The 24,826-nt window shown below is 44.8% G+C and overlaps 1 protein-coding gene across 1 annotated transcript; it reads right to left on the reverse strand.

Moving 5' to 3' along the window:
- Positions 1 to 837: 837 nt before the first annotated feature.
- On the reverse strand, positions 838 to 23,124 carry LRRC26 (leucine rich repeat containing 26). The gene is made up of 2 exons (XM_077475774.1): positions 22,254 to 23,124; positions 838 to 2,972 (listed from the first exon to the last, which is right to left on the reverse strand). Exons 1-2 carry the CDS (start codon positions 22,864 to 22,866, stop codon positions 2,671 to 2,673), a joined length of 915 nt encoding a protein of 304 aa, XP_077331900.1. The 5' UTR covers positions 22,867 to 23,124; the 3' UTR covers positions 838 to 2,670.
- Positions 23,125 to 24,826: the final 1,702 nt, after the last annotated feature.

Genomic DNA, 24,826 nt, shown 5'->3' on the forward strand with positions numbered 1-24,826 from the left:
CTGTGTTGCTTTTACGCCAAACATATCGTTTTGCATTGTGGGCAAAAAGTTCGATTTTGGTTTCATCTGACCAGAGCACCTTCTTCCACATGTTTGGTGTGTCTCCCAGGTGACTTGTGGCAAACTTTAGATGAGACATTTTATGGATATCGTTGAGAAATGGCTTTCTTCTTGCCACTCCATAAAGGCCAGATTTGTGCAGTGTACGACTGATTGTTGTCCTATGGACAGACTCTCCCACCTCAGCTGTAGTTCTCTGCAGTTCATCCAGAGTGATCATGGGCCTCTTGGCTGCATCTCTGATCAGTCTTCTCCTTGTCTGAGCTGAAAAGTTTAGAGGGACGGCCAGGTCTTGGTAGATTTGCAGTGGTCTGATACTCCTTCCATTTCAAAATGATCACTTGCACAGTGCTCCTTGGGATGTTTAAAGCTTGGGAAATCTTTTTGTATCCAAATCCGGCTTTAAACTTCTCCACAACAGTATTACGGACCTGCCTGGTGTGTTCCTTGGTCTTCATGATGCTCTCTGCGCTTTCAACAGAACCCTGAGACTATCACAGAGCAGGTGCATTTATACAGAGACTTGATTACACACAGGTGGATTCTATTTATCACCATCAGTCATTTAGGACAACATTGGATCATTCAGAGATCCTCGCTGAACTTCTGGAGTGAGTTTGCTGCACTGAAAGTAAAGGGGCCGAATAATTTTGCAGGCACCACTTTTCAGTTTTTTATTTGCTAAAAAAGTTTAAAATATCCAATAGATTTCGTTCCACTTCACAATTGTGTCCCACTTGTTGGTGATTCTTCACAAAAAATTAAAATTTTATATCTTTATGTTTGAAGCCTGAAATGTGGCAAAAGGTTGAAAAGTTCAAGGGGGCCGAATACTTTCGCAAGGCACTGTATGAGTGCTCTCAGGATCAATCGTGTGTGGGGTCTGTCCGGTTTTTAATAACATCAAGTTAGCGAGTGGCGGGCATTGTGATTGATGATAGAATTACCACGAGGGACATTTTCTGGGCATTTTTTTAACCACTTCAATACCAGGCACTTTCACCCCCTTCCTGCCCAGGCCAATTTTCAGCTTTCAGCGCTGTCGCACTTTGACACTGCACCCAAACAAAATGTTTAGCTTTTTTTTTTTTTGAGACAGAGAGCTTTCTTTTGGTGGTATTTAATCACCACTGGGGTTTTGTTTTTTGCTAAACAGACCAACAATTTTGAAAAAAACTTTTTTCTTAGTTTCTATTATAAAATTTAGTAAATAAGTAATTTTTCACCTTCGCTGATGTGCGCTGATGAGGTTGCAATGAGGGGCACTGATAGACTGCACTGATGAAGAGGCACTGATAGGCGGAACTGATATGCACTAATAGGCAGAACTGACATGCACTGATAGGCGACACTGATGGGCGACATTGATGGGCACTGATAAGTGGCACTGATGGGCACTAATAGACAGCACTGATGAGGAGGCACTGATTGGCATCAATGATGGGCAATGATTGGCATCCCTCATGAGTAGTGATTGGCATCACTGGTGGGCACTGGTGGGCATCATTTTAGGGCACTGACAGGATTTACCAAATCAAATCATGTATGGGCTGCTTAAAGGCTCTATTTAAAAAAAAAATAATTGCCGGACAAATGCCATAACAAATTTTCCCTGTATTTTGTCTAATACCTTTATTTCCTATGATTGTCAGCTCCCTCTAGTAGCCATAATGCATTATTTTCCTGACTAAGGTAATTCAGGAAAATACCACATTAAGGCCATGTGTCGGCTCTCCTTTACTCACACAATGTCATTGTGAGGAGAGGAAAGCCGAAAACTGGCATTTCCTATTTACACTGTGATCAGCTGTGATTGCACACAGCTGGTCACATGGTAAAGATCCTACGTCATAGGCTCTTTACCGAGATCGGTGATCGCCGCGCATGAGCGACCCATTGTGAAGGATGTCATATAACGTCCATTCAGAATGGTAAAGCCCCTGCCCAGCCGTCATTCTGCTATAGGCCACAGAAAGGTGTTAATAAAGGACTTGTCCAGTGTTTGGGTGTCTTTATTTCTAGAGTATACTTTTTTCCTCAATGTGTAGGGGTACTTTAGGGGGGGGGGTAACTGCGGGTCCCCTTTTTTTAAAGGGGGCTTCCAGATTCCAGTAAGATCCCTGCTTGCAGACCCCACTAGGCTTGGTTTGTGGAAGAGACCCTTGATTTGATCAACATGGGGACTCATCTTGTGACCTTGTATGGTTCGGGAAAGCACTGTTTACTTTTTTCTTTTAACCTTATTGAAGTATTACAAAATGATACACCTATTCAACTCTATACACCACATCGTGTTGTGACGTGGTGCAGTGATTTGCTCTGCGTAAAAATGCATGTCTGCAAGGCACATCATGGAAGTATTGTGGTGTAAACAGGGTACATTTTTTGCGGATCAATGCAGATCAATGCATCTCAACTTAGTTACTGTGAAAAAGCGCTAAGACAGAAATGGAAGAAACAGAAAATCTTACTGCTTCCTGTCTATTTGATGGAAGTCAGACAGAACAGGAAGTGAGGGGGGATTCTCCTCACTTTTATTGGAAGCACAGAAAACAATATATTCTCTATTTCTGGATGCAATTTGATGAGATGACACTGACTCCTCTAGATTCAGCACACTGGTAAGTGGTTACCGTTGGTGACATCCTCCCGTTTCTTTACAGCTTTCTTCCTGTAGACATGCGGGCGGTGCTGTGCTTGCAGTGACTGCCGATTGTAGAAGACTACAGTCATCCCTGTGAGGAGACACAGCAGGATGCTGGCAGTAAACAAAGTAATGCCAATTAACAGGAAATAGAGATATTCATAGAGTGTAAAGAAGTCCTGGCAATGGTCAAATGAGCTGGGTTCAATCTGCAACATCGGGTACTGGTTTAGGTATTTTGGAACGCCACATAATATCCGTTGCTTTTCTGGAAGACAAATTGTTTTTGTTGGTAAGATAAAGGATTTATGCACTGAATTAATTTTACAGACAACAGAAAACTTTACAACTGTCCAATAAGGTTGGAGCTCTCCATAAAAGGCGCAGATATCAAGCATTTGACTCATGTTTTTGATAAGGCCCAACTCCAACCAAATATATTATAATATATTATTATAATTTCATATAGTGTGATTAGAGTAGGGAAGAGTTATCATTTTCGTTTAGGTTTTCTAAAAAGAAATGGGGGAGCAACTGGGGGAAAAGCAATGAAAAACATTGTTAGGCTTTCCATTCCATCCATATTCTACTTAAAATAATAAAAAATGTATGCAGGGTTTTTTTTCTGTCTAGGACGCCATTGGGAAGATTTCCATTGCTTCCTGTGTCAATGACACCAGGACAGAGAATGAGTGGATTGGTTTTCACCAGAACAGGAAGGCACATTTCCTTACCCGACGCTACAAAAAAAATATAGATATTTGTCTGTATGCCCACTGGAAACATTTGCCATCACTTCCTGTCCTGATAGAATGCTATAGTAAATCTCTCCAAAAAGGGCAAAGATAGCATTAAAAAACCCTTACCGAGGCCTGTTCCCACTATATCCAAAACGAAATAAAAAGTTTTATTTGGAGTTGTACTTTAACCACTTGCCGACCTACCCAAGTACATTTACAGCAGCAGGTCAGCTCTCCTGCACGAACCGACGTACCTGTACATCGGCCCGTGCAAGGAGGATAGCAGGTGGGAGCTTGCCCACCGGACCCGTGGTCTCGCGATCTCTGGGTACAGAGGAAAGCGATTCCCTGTTCTGCCTAATGATATTTCAGGGGATCTCCTGTTTCCAGTGATCGGGAACAGTGATCTCTGTCATGTCCCCGTGAGCCCACCCCCCCTACAGTTAGAACACACCGGGGGAACACACTTAACCCCTTGATTGCCCCCCCTAGTGTTAACCTCTTCCCTGCCAGTGTAATTTATACATGATCAGTGCATTTTTATAGCATTTTTATAGTGCTCAAAAAGTGTCATTTCGGGTTAGATTTGTCCCGCACAATGTCGCACTCCCGCAAAAAATTGGAGATCGCCGCCATTACCAGTAAAACCAATTTAAACAAATAAAAGTCCCTACATCTATCCCGTAGTTTGTAGACACAATAACTTTTGCGCAAACCAATCAATATATGCCTACTGCGTTTTTTTTTACTACCAAAATGTAGAAGAATATATATCGGCCTAAACTGATGAATATATATTTCTCTTACGTTCACTGACTGACACAGCTCCTTACTTAGACCATCGGGTTGTTACGCCATCTTCAGGAGAGGACTAGGCAGAACATGTTAACATGTGCAACAAAACCAGAATGTTTTAGTTCCGCCCTTAGGTAACAACCCCCCAGCCTGCATACTGCAGCCTCAGTTTTTTTCTGCCTAGTGAAAGAGAAGGACCTAGGAAACCTGCGGGCCCATCGGTCCGTGGATTTTTTCTGCAGAAGTTTGCCCTTTGCACAAGATTTAGATCCTGTGATCTGCTATCAACAGCCGGCTTACCGGATACCCTTATCCTTGTAGTCTCCCCAGCCTGGCCAGCGAGCGTGTGCAGACCAGAAATCTGCACTGGGTCGTTCACGACACGCCCCTCATGCTCCAGGCGGGGCCGGTGAGCTTAATGCCCTGGGGCACACATATGACCGGGCTACTGATGTCTGCGTCACAGTGTGCCGGGCCAGCAGCCACCCCGTGCTGATCAGAGAGTGGGTCTATGATAGAATGTTCCCCAGCTCGTCAGGACTGGTAAGTACAGCTTTCCCTGCCTTGGTGGGGCTGAGCAGCTGGGCATTCCCTGGGAGGTCGATTCGGGGGTCCTTTACCTCCCTCTCTTCTCTCCCTGCCCCCACCTTCCCTCCGACCCCCCTGTGGGGGATGCTGCATGGGCTGCTGAGAGGTGTGTGTGCCATAGACAGGGGCCCCCTGTGGGGGCTCTCACCTTGTGCGGTGGCTGCGCTGGGTGGCTGTGCCCTGGATGTCTGTAATGTCCCTCCCTTGGGTGTCTGGAGGTCTGTGCCTGCTGATCGCTGTAGCACTGTTTGAGAAGCATGGTCAGACTCCATTTTTCTGAAGTCCGGCAGCCATTTTCCCTGTGATTATGTCCTTTGTACTGGACGCTGGGCAGCCATTTTGTTGAAGTCTAAACATGTTTATCATGCTCAGCGCTGTTCTCTGGGGCTCAGCATAGCACGGTTTTCTCTCACAAGCATCTGGGAGCTGACACAAGACACAGGCACACCTAGCTGGACAGCACGGAACTCGGTCAGGGTGGTGAGTCCTGCCATGGGGGCCCCTCAGCCTGCAGTAGTTAGGAGGGTCACTGTCCTATGTCCCCAACAGGTGGCAGACAGGGTAGGGTCAGCATGGCTTCAGAAACTGGTGTTTCTTCCCCTGAAATCCAGGCAATCGCAACTGTTTCGCCTGCAGAGAGTGCAGTGCCTCTGGACGCTTTGTTGGCGGTCCTTAACATGTTTGTTGCTAAGATGGAGGCGGTGCATGGGTGCAAAGGTGGTAAAAAGTGGTCCCCGCCCCCCTGTCCTTCTGGGGAGAGTTCTGACGCAGACTTGGGCCCCGCTGAGGCTGGTGACCCCTGCTCTGTTGTTTCAGATGACGCTGACCAGGACCGATCGGACAGTAAGGATGAGTCCCTGTCCGGGTTATCCTGTTGGAGCACTTATCACAGCTGTGATACCCTGAAAATTCAGGATACAGCAGATCGCTCTGCTGATGTAGTGGTCCCTTTTGGGTCCCGTAAGCCAGATTGACCTCAGTGTCCCTGTTACGCAGACCTAGTGAGCCTGGTGGCGGACGCCCCCCTGGCGACTGCCGTTATGAGAGGATCTTCTGTCTCCATTGCTAGTTTTAACGGCATGGTTATTGAGAGCCAGGTGCTAAGGAACCAGGGCCTATCGGACTCGGTGATTCCAACTATGTTGAGAGCACGGAAATCTTCTTCTCGGAAGATATATCATCGTACCTGGAAGGCCTACATCTCCGTGTGTGAGGAGAAAGGATGGCGTCCGCGCTCCTATTCTATATCCAGGATCCTGCTGTTTCTACAGCGAGGAGTAGACCAGAAATTGGCTTTAAGCACCATTAAAGGACAAATATCAGCCTTGGTTGTCTTTTTTCAGTGACCCCTGGTGTCTCACTCTTTAACATACTCTTCCACATCCTTGTGGAGCCCAGGTCACCAGTACTGGTGTGAGAGGAGAACAAAGGTTCTATGGGACAATGTGTCTGTTAAACATGGAACCATGAGCTCAGTGCAGCTCCATAGGTACAAAGGTTTTGCCAGGAGGAAGGTTCGTACCCAAGGAAGACGTCACATGTGACAAAACATGTCAGGCTGTGATACGCGCTGATGCCATTGCACCCCATGTGATCCTGGAAGGACGGGTGTATGTTTGTTTGCTGGCAAAAGGATGTTATATTTGTGCATAAGATTTTTTAACCTTGTAAGTAGCCATTTGCCTTTTTTTCTTCAATTAAACATTATCTGAATGGTATTACACTATTGGAGCTTTCTTTCTCCCTATGAAATATCTTTGGATGATCTGGAGATGCCGCTGTGAGTGTGTTCAGGGGCTCTGCCCCATTAGTCTGCAGAGGTTATTCTGCTTGTTTGTTTGACCATCCTAGAGATTGGTGGTCCCTAATATCTGGTAAGAGTCCCTGATTACCACTAACTGTGTGTCACAGAAGATTCAATATTTATCACCTGGTGGAGGAATAAACATCTATTCATCTTGGACAATTTGATGTTATATTATGGACTTATTTATTTATTAATTTTGGTGGATCTATTATTTATTTTTCTTGCACATTGTACTCTCTATGCTTTTTCAGTGCGATTATATGTTCATTCGACTTATTCATTTAATCTGTGGATTTGTCGTTTATACATTTTTGCACATTGCACTTGCACATGTCCCTGGTTTTAAGGTAAAGAAAAAAATCAAACCAGGAAAAGAATAGGGACCAATGGGCCTGTCTAGGATTCAAGTGACATGCAGACTTAAGTTACTGCAGGTTCTTATGATCCTTGTAGATTGTGATGTGATGAGGTGAACCATCCAAGAAATATTGCCACCTTTCTAGGGCCAGTTTTAGAGCAAGTAATTCTTGATCTCTGATGGAGTAATTTTTCTCTGCTGGGGAAAATGTCTAATGCCCCATACATGCGGTCGGATTTACCGATGGAAAATGTGCGATCGAATCATGTTGTCGGAAAAACCGATCATGTGTGTGCTCCATCAGACTTTTTCCGTCGGATTTTCCGACACACAAAGTTTGAGAGCAAGATCTAAAATTTTCCAACAACAAAATCCGATCAGTTAAATTCCGAACGTGTGTAGACAATTCCAACGGACAAAGTGCCAAGCAGGCTCAGAATAGACTAAGAGATGAAAGCTATTGGCTACTGGCCTCTTTATAGTCCCATCATACGTGTTATACGTCACCACGTTCTGAACGATCGTATTTTCCAACAACTTTGTGCAACCGTGTGTATGCAAGACAAGTTTGGGCCAACATCTGTTGGAAAAAATACGACGGATTAGATAAAAAGGTACATGGGTGCCTAGCTCCACTAGGGTACTGAAAAATTACTGTTCCCACTCCTACATCTAAATTGGTCAAGACTTGGTAATGTCTGCCCTCAAGAGAGTAGGGTCAGAAAGGAAGGCTTGTTTGATGCATGAAATGCTTCCACTGCTTCAGAAGGCCAATTCTTGGGATCAGCGCCCTTTCGTAAGGCCTGCAAGCATTGAGTAATGGTGAATAAACTACCAATAATAGTTGGTGAAGTCAAGAAAGCGCTGAGTAGCCTTGAGGCAGTTAGGCAAGATCAAGTTTGTAATAGCTGCAATTTTTTCATGATCCATGGAGACTCCATCCTTGGAGACAATATAACTTAGGAAAGGTAATCATGGGAGTTTAAAGAGAAACGTTTCAATTTTAGCATAGAGTCCATTGTCCTGATCCTGAACATGCTGTAAGATGGTACGGTCATGCTGTCTGTGAGCAGAGAGATCTGAAGAAAAAATGAGAATGCCGTCCAAAAAGCCAACCACACACACATAAAGAATGTCTCAAAAATATCTCATTCACCAAATGCTGGAAACCTGCAGCCATTGCACAAACCAAAGGGCATATCAAGATTTTCATAGTGGCTGTCCCTAGTGTTGAACACAGTTTTCCACTCATCACCTTCCTTTATGTGAATCAGATTGTAAACTTCCTGCAAATCTAATTTCATGAAGATTTGAGCCCAAATGAGATGATAAAACAATTCAGAAATGAGCGGCAATGGGTAATGGTTCTTCATTGTGATGGTGTTCAGGCCCCATTAGTCTATACAGGGATGAAGCCAATGTTCATCTCTACAAAGACTGTAAGAAAACCTTGCTGGAGCCAAAAAAACTGAAAATTGTATCATACTTACCGTAATTTTCCTTTCCTGGTGCCTATCCATGGCAGCATACAAGTGATAGAGCTCCGCCTCGACTCCTCCCTCAGGACTAGTGAATAGCATAAATTAAAGGCATAGTCCCTCCCCCAATATTCTCTTTAACATAGAATACTGAGGGTGGGAGCGTATGCTGCCATGGATAGGAACCAGGAAAGGAAAATTATGGTAAGTATGATACAATTTTCCATGTTGCTGGTGCCTCCATGGCAGCATACAAGTGATAAATAACTAGCTGACAAGGGTGGGATAATGCTTAATAAGTATTTAATCAGAAAAGGACATTGCAGCCTGCACTGCTCTCCTTCCGAACTCAACAGTTGTGAGAGCTCCTGGATCAATATGGTAGTGTCTGAGAAAAGTATGTTGAGAAGACCAGGTGGCGGCCCTGCAAACCGTCTCCAATGAAACATTAGCCCTTGCTGAGACTGCCCTCGTAGAATGAGCATTCACTCGAGATGGAGGCTCTATACTCCTCACTCTGTAGGCCTTCTGATTTCAGCTTTACAACCCAGGATGCTAGAGTTCTGATGGAAGCTTCTTTTCCTCTGTATCTACCGAATGGTACAATGAAAAGTCTCTCTGAGTTTCTGAAGGGTCCAGGGGCTTCTAGGTAAGCTCTGAGCACTCTGGAGATGTCCAGCTTGTGACAAGACTCTGAGTCTGCATCTATGAAAACTGGTAGTGCCCAAGGTTTCCGATGGGTGGCTTGTGGAAGCAACCTTAGGTGTGAACCCCGAAGGGGACGAAGTTCCACTCTGTCTGGGAAGAAGGAGATATGGTCGTCACCTATCCCTAAAGAGTGAAGTTCCAAAATTCTTCTGCCAGATGTAATGGCTAGCAGGAAAGCCATCTTCAGTGTTAAATTCCATATTGCTACTTGTTCTACTGGAGCAAAGGGATGGTCAGATAGAACTTCAAGGACTAGGGACAAATCCCATTTAGGAAACAATCGTCTGACAGGAGGGCGAATCTTTAATACTCCTCTGAGAAAAGTGACCACCAAAGTATCCTCCACCCATCTTCTATTTGTTGCTTCAGAAATTGCTGCTACCTGCACTTTGAGGGAGCTTAGACCAAGCCCCAGGTCAAGACCTGTCTGAAGAAAACTCAAAATATTGGACGTAGAGGGAAGGATTGGATCAAAGTTATTACCATCAGCGAATGACAAGAACTTAGTTGTAGGTTTTCTGGCTTTTAGCAGGGTGGATATGATGCCTGGGGAACACCCTAAGGCCTCGAACTTTCGAACCTTCGCCTCTCAATATGAATTGTCGGTTCCCCATAATACAGAGAACAGTCATTGATAAAAAAAAAAGCGTGGGGTTCCCCCCAAATTCAGTTACCAGGCCCTTCAGGTCTGGTATGGATATTAAGAGGAACCCCACGTCAATTAAAAAACAAATGACGTGGGGTTCCCCCCAAATATCCACACCAGACCCTTTATCCGAGCACACAACCTGGCAGACCACATGAAAAGAGGGGGGATGAGAGAGCGCCCCCCCTGAACCGTACCAGGTCACAACATTGGGAGGATGGTTTGGGGGTCTGTGACCCCTCAAAGCACCATGTCCCAATGTTTATGGGGACAAGGGCCTCATCCCCACAACCCTGGCCGGTGGTTGTGGGGGTCTGCGGGCAGGGGGCTTATCAGAATCTGGAAGCCCCCTTTAACAAGGGGACCCCCAGATCCCAGCCCCCCTGTTTGAAATGGTAAGGGGGTACAAAAGTACCCCTACCATTTCACAAATAAAGTGTAAAAAATTGTTAAAAAAACACACACACACACCGTTGGAAAAAGTCCTTTATTAAAAAAAAAAAAAGATTCCATGGTGCTTTGAGGGGTCACAGACCCCCAAAGCATCCTCCCAATGTTGAGGGCTTGTGGCCTGGTACAGTTCAGGAGGGGGGCGCTCTCCCGCCCCCCCTTTTTTTCCTGCGGCCTGCCAGGTTACGTGCTCGGATAAAGGGTCTGGTATGGATTTTTGGGGGGAACTCCACGCCATTTTTTTTTCAATTTGGCATGGAGTTCCCCTTAAAATCCACACCAGACCTGAAGGGTCTGGTATGAGTAATTGGGAGGGAACCCCACATGGAAACATGCGCCCCTTTACAGGCATACTATACACACCCCCCAAGGAATATTACACTTTTATTGTTTCACTAAGCATTATTAAAATCACTGCTCCTGAAAAAACTGCCGCATTGATACATATCCCCTGGGGCAGGACCTAGGTCCCCAAACACTTTTTATGACAATAACTTGCATATAAGCCTTTAAAATTAGCACTTTAGATTTTCAACCTTCGAGTCCCATAGACTTTAATAGGGTTCTAAAATTCACACGAAGTTTAGGTCTGTTAGCAGGTTCTGGTGCAAACCGAACCGAGGGGTATTCGGCTCATCCGTAATCTCTGGCTCTCTGACATTGGCATTGGTTGACTACCCGATCTGGTTTCTGAACTCTGGCTATGTATTGACTACACTTACTCTGTTTTACCTTTTTATTATTATTAAACAAGTGTGATTAACTGTACTTCTGTCTCGGTCTGATTCATGGTTTCTGACAGTAGGCGAAGCCCATGAATTCAGAAGATGCAGTCAGTCCACTTGTTGGTAATATTTTCTCCAGATTGGATGACCAGGATCACCACATGGATCAGTTTGCCTTGGCGTTACAAACAATCCTGAGTCGCACGGCTTACCTGGAATCTTCCACTATGGCTGCTCCGGTACAACCTGTGTCGCAGGACATCCCTGCTGCTGCTCCAGTCTCTGTGCAGGCACCCGCCTCAAGTATTACCTCTATAAGAGGCATGTCTGGTTCCGCTCTGCTTCCCCAGCGATTTGGGGGCAATCCAGTTCAATGCAGAGGGTTTCAAAACCAAGTTGAGATATACTTTGAGATGCTGCCCCAGGTGTTTCCCAGAAGCAAAGTAGGTTTATTGATATCTTTGCTTTCTGAGAGAGTATTAGCCTGGGCAAACCCTTTATGGGAGACGCAAAAAATCCATGGTCTTGCGTTACCCAATAATTTGTGGCTTCCGTCTAAAGGGTATTTGGCGTTCCCACGCGCTCCATGAGCCTCATGTCCATCAAACAGAGTACGAGAACTGTTGCCGATTATGCCATTGAATTCCGTACTCTGGCAGCAGAGGTTGCTTGGAACAATGAGGCCCTCGTGGCTGCCTTCTCTCATGGTCTCTCGGATAACATTAAGGATGAGATAGCAGCTGCCCGAGATATACCAACTGAGCTGGAGAGGTTGATCACATTTGCCATCCTCATTGACTCCAGACTCAGAGAAAGACTCTCTTTTAAGGAGCGCTGGCACAATCCTCCTGTACTTTTGTCTCCGAGCTTTGCAGTCCCACCCTTGCCTCCCTCACATCCCATGCCTCCTGGTACTGAGTCGGTCTGGGAAGATGAACCCATGCACTTGGGCTTCACGTGTCTCTCTGTGAATGAGAGAGCCCTTAGGAGGAGGGAGAGATTGTGCCTTCATTGTAGCCAGGCTGGTCACTTTTTGAAGTCTTGTCCTACCCATCCAGGGAATGCCCGAATCTTGAGGTCCTGTCACGGACAGACCTTAGGTAGCGTTGTTTCGTCTTCAGTTTCCCAGAAAGATAAGACCCTGGTTTCGGTTACCCTGTCTTGGGTTGAGTCATCCATCAAGATACAGGCTCTAATCGACTCTGGGGCTGCAGACCTGTTCATTGATGCTGCCTTTGTATCGAAGCACTCGATTCCACTGCAGCTGCGTGACACTCCACTTGCCTTTGTGGCTCTTGACGGGAGACCTCTACAGCCTGCCCATGTGACTCATGAAACTGTTCCATTGTCCATGGCCGTAGGGGCCCTTCACCATGAGATAATCTAATTCCAAGTTATTTCCTCACCTAAGTTTCCGCTGGTTATTGGTTATCCTTGGTTACAGAGGCACAACCCTTCTTTTGAATGTCTCTGTGCTAAGGTTCTGTCCTGGTCGCCACAGTGCAGTGAGAGATGCTTCCGGAAAGTAGCCTAGGTCCTGTGCACCTCTTCACTCCCCTCCCTGCCGGAGGAATACCGTGATTTTAACGATGTCTTTGACAAAGGTCAAGCCTGTACTTTGCCTCTGCACCCGTCGTATGATTGTGCAATTGACCTTCAACCTGGTGCCATACCCCCTCGTGGCCGGGTTTACCCTTTGTCAGTCTTGGAGAATAAGGCCATGGAGGGGTATGTTGCAGACGCACTTTCTCGTGGTTTTGTCCGCAAATCCTCATCTACTGCATTTAATACCAGATCTGGTCATTATGAGTATCTTGTAATGCCTTTTGGCCTTTGTAATGCTTCGGCAGTTTTCCAGGAGTTCATTAACAATGTCCTCTGAGATTTGTTACAGTTATGTGCGGTGATTTATCTCGACGATATCCTTATATTTTCCAAGTCCCTGGAGAGCCACCACACAGATGTGTGTCCTGTGCTTTAGAGACTACGAGAGAACAATCTCGATTCTAAATTGGAAAAGTACGAATTCCATTGTGAACAGGTGAAATTCCTGGGCTGTCATTTCCACTGCTGGTTTTTCGTGGACCCAGAGAAACTTTCAGCGGTCCTACAGTGGCCTTGACCCATGAGTTTACGTCCTCTGCAGCTTTTTCTTGGCTTTGCCAACTATTATCGGAAGTTTATGTTGGCATAAATGTATCTATGTATTGACTACGCTTACTCTGTTTACCTTTTTATTATTATTATTAATAGTGATTAAAGTGTGATTAACTGTATTTCTGTCTCAGTCTGATTCATGGTTTCTGACAATAAGGCACCTTGGCATGGTTTGGAGGAAATGCTGTGGCTGCAGTTACATTGAATCAAAAACCTATGGTGGAATTTTTGGAATCTCCTGAAAACAGGAAGGTGGCAACAAATGTAAGGAAGACACTGAAGGTATTGGTTGCTGAGCTGGAGGCAGTGGAGACTGAGCAGACTGTTCAGGTGCTACTGCAAGGAAGGCCTGGATTTGATACAGATGATTGGTAACTGCATGGAGGTGGTGCAACATCTGAACTTGCTTGGTGTCATAGGCAAACAGTTTTTAGAGCAGACACTCAGCTCGACCCACTGGTTGCTGTGAGCCTCTGACATTTTGATCTAAGCAAATGGTTATAGATTATGAAATCTACTTCCAGTAGGGGCTGGGTTGTTGAAACTTCGAGTGGCAGCTGGCTGGATAGTGGTTAAAGTCATAAGTTGGACATGGAGAACTCAGCTGGCTGTTTTCTTGCTGGAGTTGAGAGGTCTGAAAGGGACTGAGGTGCAGGGTCTAAGATACCACCTTGTCTTCACCAGAGCTTGGAGATGTTGCACTGCAGGTGATCCTCAAACTCAACCGAGTAGGTTGCAACCAAGAACAGGTGAGACTTTCTTGCAGCGCTGAGGTAATAGGTAACAGAACATGTTGCAGTAAGTAGCAAGAGTGCATGGGAACACACAGAGACACAGGAGAAACACAGGCTGGGAGGTCAAGGCACACAGGGAAAAAGACTGATGCAGACAAGCAGGCACTTACTGCAGTGCAGAGGGTAAAGAGATAGTGAAGGAACACAGGAACAGACACGAGGACACAGGAAGAGGTACCCAAGACTGGAGACCAAACACACTGCACTGGGGGGGGGGGGGGGGGGGGGGATGTACCTGGTTTTGCCATGGCATTCTGAGCTACATACAAAACCATGCAAAATATGCTGTTAAGGTATAAATAAACATACAATTAGGCAATTGATCAATTACAAAAAAACTACATCTGCATGGTGAAGCATTGGCTTAAGCCAGTGGAGATCTTAAATTCTATATGGGCACAATAGCATCTTTATGGTCACAACAGCAGCTTTATGGGCACAATAACATCTTCATGCTATGTTGCTGTGCTTAACCACTTGCCTACCGGGCACTTTCAGCCACACCCTACCCAGGCCAATTTTAAGCTTTCAGCGCTGTCACACTTTGAATGACAATTGGCGGTCATGCAACACTGTACCCAAATTCTTATGGTGGTATTTAATCTTCTTGCTAAACAAGCAAAAAAGGCTGACAAAAAAAGTTTTGCTTAGCTTTTATCATTACATTTTGCAAATAAGTAGTTTTTCTCCTTCACTGATGGTGACTGATAGGTGGCACTGATGGTCACTGATAGGGGGCATTAATAGGTGGCACTGACTGGCAGAAAAAGAATAATGTAGTTCAATGTGGCCACCACATGGCAATTATTGGGTTAAATCAGGTGGTGAGGAGGCAACATATTGCCTCCTCATCACTTCTGAAAAGCAATCCAAACATGGATCTTTTCAGAGAAGCAACAGTCACTTCCACACATGTGAAGGAGCCCTAAGAGTAGCCAAGTAAAAGCATGCAGGGAAGTAAAGTGCTAAATCTCTTCACATGATAACAGAAGGTTCAGCCTGATGTCCAACCAGGATGACAGTGTAAGGAGATACACAGTCTATGCCAGTTATGGCGAACCTTGGCACCCCAGATGTTTTAGTACTACATTTCCCATGATGCTCAACTACACTGCAGAGTGCTGGGGCATCATGGGAAATGTAATTCCAAAATATCTGGGATGCCAAGGTTCACCATCATTGGTCTATGCTGACAGGTCCGCAGTCCTACATTTGGAGACACATTCCACAAGCAGTTTGCTGATAACAGAAGATAAGAGATATGGGCAGCCTGTGACAGCAGGGAAAGAGATCCAGGTGTCAGCCCAACAATAAATAGGACTGAGCTCTGGTGAAGTAAACATTCTCTTATCATGTTTGACTTTACTTAACTACACTTTCCTCCCTAGTGTGCGGACACCTTGCTGATTCCAGGAGAGGGCACTTGACCCCCCTTGCCCCCTCCTGTGGATGCCCATGTGCTAGCATGTAGACATGTTGCTCAAACACTGAGTAATCTGCATGCTAGCCCTTTAAAACAATGTTACTTAGGTGATTTGCTGGAAGCTGGCAGCTGCACACAGAGGAAAAGTCCTAGCTCTACAAAATGGAACAGGAGAGTGTGACATTTACAAAGAAATCGCACTATAAGACCCTGAACAGCTTTTGTTTTGACTCACCTGGATTGTATATATTAATTTAAAATGAAAGCTTCCACTGGCTTTAAAGTGGTTGTAAACCCTTACAAACCACTTTAACCTACAGGTAAGCCTAGATTAAGGCTTACCTGTAGGTCCAAGAAATATCTCCTACACGGTTTAGGAGATATTTGCCGAAACACAGGCACCACTGTCTACGGCGCATGCGCCGTAGACAGCGGCGCGCAGGCGCACTGAGCGAGCCGCTGTTAACAGCGATATGCCGTGAGTGGCGGCTCCTGTGCGCATGCACGGGAGTGACGTCATCGCAGCTCCGACGAATTACAGCGCCGGAGCAGCGAGACCCACCAAGAAGATGGAGGCTCCGGACTACAGGGGACATCGGTGACTTCGCTGGCTCCTGTGTCAGGTAAGTGACACATAATGGACTACTATGCGATGCATAGTATTTCATTATGCTTTACCTTTGCAGGAAATCAAAGAGGAAGTAAGCATAATTCCTGACAAATTGTTTTCATTTTTTTAACCACTTTCAGACCGGACCATTTTGCTGGTCAATGACCAGAGGTCTTTTTACAATTTGGCACTGCACTGCTTTAACTGGTAATTGCGCGGTCATGCAATGTTGTTTGATTGCCTCTGCGATTTTTATTTTTTGCGATATAAACGTAAAAAGACCGCAAATTTTGAAAAAAAATGATATTTTATACTTTTTGTTATTAGAAAAATCCAATAAACTCAATTTTAGTCATACATTTAGGCCAAAATGTATTCAGCCACATGTCTTTGGTAAAAAAAAAGTCAATAACTGTATATTTATTGGTTTGCGCAAAAGTTGTCACATCTACAAACTAAGGTACGTTTTCTGGAATTTACGCAGCTTTTAGTTTACGACTGCCTATCTCATTTCTTGAGGTGCTAAAATGGCAGGGCAGTACAAACCCCCCCCCCAAATGACCCCATTTTGGAAAGTAGACCCCCTAAGGAAATTGATAAGTGGCATGTTGAGCCCATTGAATATTTTTTTTTTTTTGCCTCAAGCGATTGAATAATGACAAAAAAAAATTTTTTTATTTTTTTTTACACAAAGTTGTCACTAAATGATATATTGCTCACGCATGCTATGGGCATATGTGAAATGACACCCCAAAATAAATTCTGCTGCTTCTCCTGAGTACGGGAATACCACATATGTGGGACTTTTTGGGAGCCTAGCCGCGTACGGGGCCCCGAAAACCAAGCACCGCCTTCAGGCTTTCTAAGGGCGTAAATTTTTGATTTCACTTCTCACTACCTATTACAGTTTTGAAGGCCATAAAATGCCAAGATGGCACAAAACCCCCACAAATGACCCCATTTTAGAAAGTAGACACCCCAAGCTATTTGCTGAGAGGCATGTTGAGTCCATGGAATATTTTATATTTTGCCACAAGTTGCGGGAAAATTACAAACTTTAATTTTTTTTTATTTTTTTTTCACAAAGTTGTCACTAAATGATATATTGCTCACACATGCCATGGGCATATGTGAAATGACACCCCAAAATAAATTCTGCTGCTTCTCCTGAGTACGGGGATACCACATGTGTGGGATTTTTTGGGAGCCTAGCCGCGTACAGGGCCCCGAAAGCCAAGAACCGCCTTCAGGTTTTCTAAGGGCGTAAATATTTGACTTCACTCCTCACTACCTATTACAGTTTTGAAGGCCATAAAATGCCAAGATGGCACAAAACCCCCACAAATGACCCCATTTTAGAAAGTAGACACCCCAAGCTATTTGCTGAGAGGCATGTTGAGTCCATGGAATATTTTATATTTTGCCACAAGTTGCGGGAAAATTACAAACTTTTTTTTTTTTTTCACAAAGTTGTCACTAAATGATATATTGCTCACGCATGCCATGGGCATATGTGAAATGACCCCAAAATAAATTCTGCTGCTTCTCCTGAGTACGGGGATACCACATATGTGGGACTTTTTGGGAGCCTAGCCGCGTACAGGGGCCCCGAAAACCAAGCACCGCCTTCAGGCTTTCTAAGGGCGTTACAGTTTTGAAGGCCATAAAATGCCAAGATGGCACAAACCCCCCCAAATGACCCCATTTTGGAAAGTAGACACCCCTAAATTTAGGGGTACACTAGTGAGACTAGGTAATAAATGGCGGGTGCCCTGAAACTATAAAAAAATAACTAACCAACCAGCGTCACCTGTAACAGTTATATGGTGATCACTGGTGAAAGGGTTAACGAGGGGGCAATCAGGGGGCTTTATGCGGTAGTATATGGGGGTCCCTGGCGCTATAAAAAGCTGCGGCGAACCTAAATACCTACCTGCCTAACTAGCGTCACCTGTGACACTAATACAGCGATCAGAAAAACGATCGCTTATTAGGCTGGGTTCACACTGGAGCGATGCGTGAACGCCACGAATCCGCGGCGGGTTCCCGCATCGCATGCCTCCCGGCAGCAGTTCACACTGCCCTATGCGAACTGCTGGGAGTGTCAGTGAAATGTTAATGACACCCCCAGATCAGTTCGCATATCGCAGTGCGATCTGCAAACTCGGATCGCATGGTGTGAACACCCATGCGATCTGATTCTGCTGCGGACCAAAAAAAGGGTCCCGTGCGAGTTTGCGGCGGGTGCGACACGAATTCAGCCATACTATCTGTATGGCTGAACTCGAATCGCACAGAGATCGGATGTGATTTGCACTGCAGTGCGGCGCGAATCACATCCGTTCTCATAAACCGCTGCAATGTGAACCCAGCCTTAGTGACACTGGCGACGGGGGGTGATCACGGGGTTAAACCTTTATTGGGGGGGTTAGGGGGGTACCTTAGAACTAAAGGGGGCTAACCCTAACTGCCCTAACAGTTATTACAGTCACAAATGACACCCGCCGGGTGATCAGGGGGTTAAACCTTTATTAGGTAATAAATGGCGGGTGCCCTGAAACTATAAAAAAATAACTAACCAACCAGCGTCACCTGTAACAGTTATATGGTGATCACTGGTGAAAGGGTTAACTAGGGGGCAATCAGGGGGCTTTATGCGGTAGTATATGGGGGTCCCTGGCGCTATAAAAAGCTGCGGCGAACCTAAATACCTACCTGCCTAACTAGCGTCACCTGTGACACTAATACAGCGATCAGAAAAATAATCGCTTATTAGGCTGGGTTCACACTGGAGCGATGCGGGAACGCCACGAATCCGCGGCGGGTTCCCGCATCGCATGCCTCCCGGCGGCAGTTCACACTGCCCTATGCGAACTGCTGGGAGTGTCAGTGAAATGTTAATGACACCCCCAGATCAGTTCGCATATCGCAGTGTGATCTGCAAACTCGGATCGCATGGTGTGAACACCCATGCGATCCGATTCTGCTGCGGACCAAAAAAAGGGTCCCGTGCGAATTTGCGGCGGGTGCGGCGCGAATTCAGCCATACTATCTGTATGGCTGAACTCGAATCGCACAGAGATCGGATGTGATTTGCACTGCAGTGCGGTGCGAATCACATTCGTTCTCATAAACCGCTGCAATGTGAACCCAGCCTTAGTGACACTGGCGACGGGGGGTGATCACGGGGTTAAACCTTTATTGGGGGGGTTAGGGAGGTACATTAGAACTAAAGGGGGCTAACTCTAACTGCCCTAACAGTTATTACAGTCACAAATGACACCAATGCAAAAAAAAAAAAAAAAATGACATTGGTGTCACTGTGACTGGGGGGCAGGGGTAATTGGGGGGGGTGATCGGGGGGGTGTGAGTGTGCCTGGCATGTTCTACTGTGTAGTGTCGTGTTGGTGCAACTCACCGATCCTCTCTCCTCGGTGTCGGAACGAAAAATACCGACACGGAGGAGAGATTACATCACTTCCTCTCCTGTGTTTACATTACAGGAGAGGAAGTGATGTCACGGAGCATTTTCATTCGTCGGGAGCGATCGCAAGGGGGTGGCCATGAATGAATGGCCGCCCCCTCATCCCGGATCGCTCCCGAACGAATACCGACCGCCGCAGGCACCGGGGGGGGGCCCGATCGGCCCCCCACCCACGGGAAGGCAGGAACGTACAGGTACGCCCATATGCCTGCCCGTGCCATTCTGTCGACGTACATCGTCGTGCGGCGGTCGGCAAGTGGTTAATAATGAATAGAGTAGTCAAAGACTTCTGTTGCTGTTATGTCCATATAATTTGTTCACAACTGGATGATTGATATGGCTCACTAATCTATGCGAGCTTCCCCTCTAGTAAATCTCAGTTTCCTTAATAAATTAACTTCAGTGGGTCAGCTCAGACTGGTTTGACAACAACATTAACCACTTCAATACCGGGCACTTAAACACCTTCCTGCCCAGACCAATTTTGAGCTTTCAGCGCTGTCGCACTTTGAATGACAATTGCGCGGTCATGCTACACTGTACCCAAATGACATTTTTATAATTTTTCCCACAAATAGAGCTTTCTTTTGGTGGTATTTGATCACCTCTGCAGTTTTTATTTTTTGCTAAACAATTAAAAAAATACCGAAAATTTTGAAAAAAAAATGTTTTTTTTTGTTTCAGTTTCAAAATTTGCAAATAAGTAAGTTTTCTCCTTCACTGATGGGCACTGATGGGGTTACACTGATGGGCAATGATAAGGCGGCACTGATGGGCACTGATGAGGTGGCACCAATGAAGTGGCACTGATGAGGTGGCATTGATGGACACCGATATGTGGCACTGATAGGCGGCACTGATGGGTGGCACTGATGGGCGACACGGATGGGCACTGATAGGTGGCACAGGTGGGCATGGGTTAGGCGGCACAGGTGGGCATGGGTAGGCGGCACAGGTGGGCATGTGTAGGTGGCACAGGTGGGCATGGGTAGGCGGCACAGGTGGGCATGGGTAGGCACTGATAGGCGGCACAGATGGGAACTGATAGGCGGCATTGTATTATAATATATTGTACTAATGGATGCCAATCAGTGCCAATCAATAATGCATGCCAATCAGTGATGCCCATTGTGGGCACTGATTGGCATCCATTATGGGCACTGATTGGCATCCATTGTGGCACTGATTGGAATCCCTGGTGGTCTAGGGTGGCATACCTTGTCCTTGGCATCCCTGGTAATCTAGTGGCGTCCCTGGTGGTCCAGTGTGGGCATCCTTGGGGGGGCTGTGCTGATAATCGATCAGCATAGACCCCCCCTGTCAGAGGAGCAGCCGATCGGCTCTCCTCTACTCGCGTCTGACAGACGCGAGTGAGGAAAAGCCGATCACCGGCTTTTCCTATTTACACTGTGATCAGCCGTGATTGGACACGGCTGATCATGTGGTAAAGAGTCTCCGTCGGAGACTCTTTACCGAGATCGTAGTTGCCGGGTGTCAGACTGACACCCCGCAACAACGATCGCCGCGATGCGCGCCCCCGGGGGCGCGCAGCGGCTCATAATCCTGATCACGTCATATGACGTCCGGTCAGGATTATGAAACCACTTTGCCGCCGTCTATTTGCTATAGGGCGGGCGGCAAGTGGTTAAACTCAACATTGCTGGTTGGTTGTACTACAGTACAAATCAAGTTCTTGGTAAAGGTTAATTGGGGTTGAATTACTAAAACTGGAGAGTGCAAAATCTGGTGCAGCTGTACATGGTGGCCAATCATCTTCTGACTCAAACTTGTTCAATTAAGCTTTGACAATAAAACCTGGAAGCTGATTGGTTTCTATGCACAGGTGTACTCGATTTTGCACTCTCCAGTAAGGATGAGGTCCGGCGTGTTCGCATACTCCATGTGCAGAGCCCGCCAGGAAGTCAGCACAGTGCTAATCACAGACAGCGAGACATTTCCCTATGTGCGGCTGCAGAGATCGGGAAATGTCTCCCTGCCTGTGATTAGCACAGTGCTGTGCCGACTTCCATGCGGGCTCTGCACGAGGAGTGTGCGAACACGTTGGAGCTCATCCCTACTCTCCAGTATTAGTAAATTAACCCCATTGGGCGCTGAAGCTCCTCAAAAGAGCAAAGATAACCATGGGCAGGCTGGTAAATATTTTTTCATCAACGTCAATTGCAGGGTGACTAGTAAAAAAAATGTGACAGTGACAGAGGCACCTAAGCTATGCCACTTCTAAAGGGGTGCTATCGTTTTCTAACATATTTGCCATGTAGATAGTTTACAAACAAAGCCATTTAGTTATTTATATTGTATACAAAAGAAATACTGCTTGTGCAAAAAAAACAAAAACAAAAAAAAAACAAAAAAAAAACATACAAATAAAATTAAACTATTACAATGTAAGCATTCAGCAGAACCACTAAGGTGAGATATAGTCACATTACATAGCATATACAAAAAACTGTGTTGAGCTAAAAGTTATTTATATTGTATGGTTATTTGTAAAAATCCACAGGAAAAGTAAAACCCTGCAAAGATAATAATATATAAACTGCTATTGCTGACATGTTACAGACAGTATAATATGCAAGGGATAGAGCTGTCCAAATTTGGACACCACTATCTCTTGAGTCACTAACCTGGGATAAGCCTGTAGCCATTAAAATCGCAAAAATCAAAGCTTCTATACTGTTAGCTTGTTTTAGGTTACAAATTCACTAGGTAGAAAAAGAAACATCAGGGTGACAGCTTTAGATCTTGCTTTCTAAATAATTCCTTACCGTAAATTTTCTCAGAATGCTGTATCATCCAGAACAGAAGATATTGTATCTGACAAGTGCAGGCCCAAGGATTCCCATCTAACCTCAGTTCCACAAGAGATGGTAACTTGTACAGAATTTCTACTCTTAAGCTTGTTAGGGCATTAGTATGCAGATAAAGGACTCGCAGGTTTGTCAAGGACTCCATCACATTCCCAGGCAGCCAAACAATTCGATTGTTGCCCAAATTTAAAGTTGTTAGACTGGACAATGGCTGAAAAACCTCAGGTCTTAGAACCATCAGTTGGTTGCTGCTTAGATCCAAGTAGGAGAGGTTGTGCAGGTTTTGGAAAGCCTGGTGGTGAATAGTAAATATCAAATTGTTGTGAAGCTCAAGGTGTTTCAAGTTTGGGTATTTGTAAAATGACAAGGTCTTAAGACCGGTGATTTTGTTATAGGCCAGTAGCATGGTGTGAGGGTCTTCATCTATATCCTCAGGAACAAAATGTAGTCCTTTGCCATAACAGTCCACCTTTCCACTGAAACAGAAGCAAACATCGGGGCAACAAAATATCTTTAGAGTGTTGAGACCAATAAGGATAGATTGTATGGAGAACCTTACAAAACAGTTCATTCTTTGATTGATCTATTCCATCAAAGCAAAAATATCGAAATGCACCTGGAGAAAGTGCTGCAAGACTTCCTAAAGTCCAAGGCTAAGCTCAAAACATCTCACAGGGTCTTCCTGGTTAGTTTCTATGAAGTTTAAGAGCTACTTTGCACGTTTAGTGCTGTGAATTAAACTGGCAAATTGTGTAAACTAGTCCCAAAGTCTTAAGATAAAAGACAGGTCATATGAGCTGTGCAAATATTCTCAGAGATTAATTGTGGGTTGTGTGCCCTCTGCATTGCTGCATTGTTCTACTATTGACAAAGAACCAAGACGTAACTCCACCCAGCAGAATAAAGAAAGAAGATAAATATTTCTCACTCCAGGCAGAAAGGACATATTGTAAGAGATTAACAAGGCTGACATAATAGTATTTGCGCTAGGGGTTGAAACATCTAAAATTTCCTTTTGTCCAACTAGGAGAATCAAGGTGCGAAATTAACGGAGAGATTATCATAAATTAATAATTTAAGGGCAGCTCCATCAGGATTGCTTTTTCTTCTTCTTATTATTATTATTATAATTATTATTATTATTATTACTATTGTTGTTTTTATTAAAAATAATAGTAATAATAATAATAATACATAGATTTGTTGTTTAACCACTAATGCTCACAGTAGCTCACAGTCATCATTTTGCTTCCTGTTTAACAACTATTTGGAGAACATATCAAGCACACAAGTATTGCATTGTTTTCCGTGAGTTAGCTGTCTGACAGAATTTATAAGAAGCAGCACCCTTGCACTACATTGTTGATAGTAGATCCAAAGAAGCATGTGCAATCATATTGTGTAGCATATGGTCAATTTATATTTAATATACAGCTTCCCTTTAAAGTGAATTTGTACCCAGGTCATGCACACTAAAATGCACAATAGAGGTAGTGAAATCTTAACTTTTTTTTCTTTGAGAACAAATCTTGTTAGACTTCAAGCCTTCTAATGTAAACAACCAGGAGGTGTTTCTAAACTGTTAGAACCAACTGGAACTCAATTTTAGAAAATTTTAGAATTTGGCATCTGGCGTGTCTGTGCGTAGCAACCATACAGCTTACATTTTTTATTTTCAAAGCTTGACTGAAAAAGCTTAAGATAGAAGCCGATTGGTTGCCATGCACAACTGCTGCAGATTCTGACAACTCCAGTCTTAGTAAATTCCCCCTTTGCTGTGATCGTTGAGGATTATTTAGACTAAATAGATTAAAAAGCGGCTAGAGAGGTCAAGGATGACTTGTTTTAAAGCTCTTTTACTTTGTGTTAATATAATATAAATTGTTGAAAGGTAAACGCTGAGAATATCTTAAAAATGTATATCGGACCTGCTTGGTTGCTTATAAGTAGCTATAGGATTTATTTACTAAAAGTATATAAGCGGCTCACTTTGCAAGGGAAATTGCACAATGCAGAACCTAGTGGATGTGGTGAATTTGCAAATTATACCAAAGAAAAAAAAAAAAAAAAGAAAAATAATTTCACATGATTAGATAATGGAAGTCAACAGAACCTCACCTCATGCATTAAGCTCTGGGGAAAATTTCCTTGAAATGTGCAATTTCTCCTGCAAAGTGAAGTCTATTTGCCTGTAGTAATTCTACCCCTCTATGTCATATCTGGAGGGCTGCAGAAGAGTGTCAAGATCACTGCATTAGGCTGGCCATTCACGGGTTGCAGGAAATAAATTTGCAAGATTCCCCATCAACACAAACAGTGCTGACAGGGAATTTAGCAATTGTCTTCTCCCGGAGGGGGCAGGCAAGAGGAAGCCATCCCCGCTGGGAGAACATTGTGATTATTGCTAGCAGCTATAGCAGACAGATCATTTTGTGTCGCCACACCGCCCACTGCTGTGACTGACATCTGATTTCTTTAGCACACGATCGGCATGACAGAGAGAGAGAGAGACGATTCCAGCTTCCCATCCC

The sequence above is a fragment of the Lithobates pipiens genome, unplaced genomic scaffold (assembly GCF_037356315.1).
Source record: "Lithobates pipiens isolate NorthernLeopardFrog02 unplaced genomic scaffold, aLitPip1_a1.2 Scaffold_1, whole genome shotgun sequence".
NCBI classification, from domain to species: domain Eukaryota; kingdom Metazoa; phylum Chordata; class Amphibia; order Anura; family Ranidae; genus Lithobates; species Lithobates pipiens.

Bases quoted from the DNA above. Each gene is read 5' to 3' on its own strand.
- LRRC26 (XM_077475774.1), bottom strand. From the start codon at position 22,866: ATGAACTGTTTTGTAAGGTTCTCCATACAATCTATCCTTATTGGTCTC. The intron at 2,973-22,253 runs GTAAGGAATTAT...TTTGTCTTCCAG, and splicing joins GCATTCTGAGAAAATTTACG to AAAAGCAACGGATATTATGT.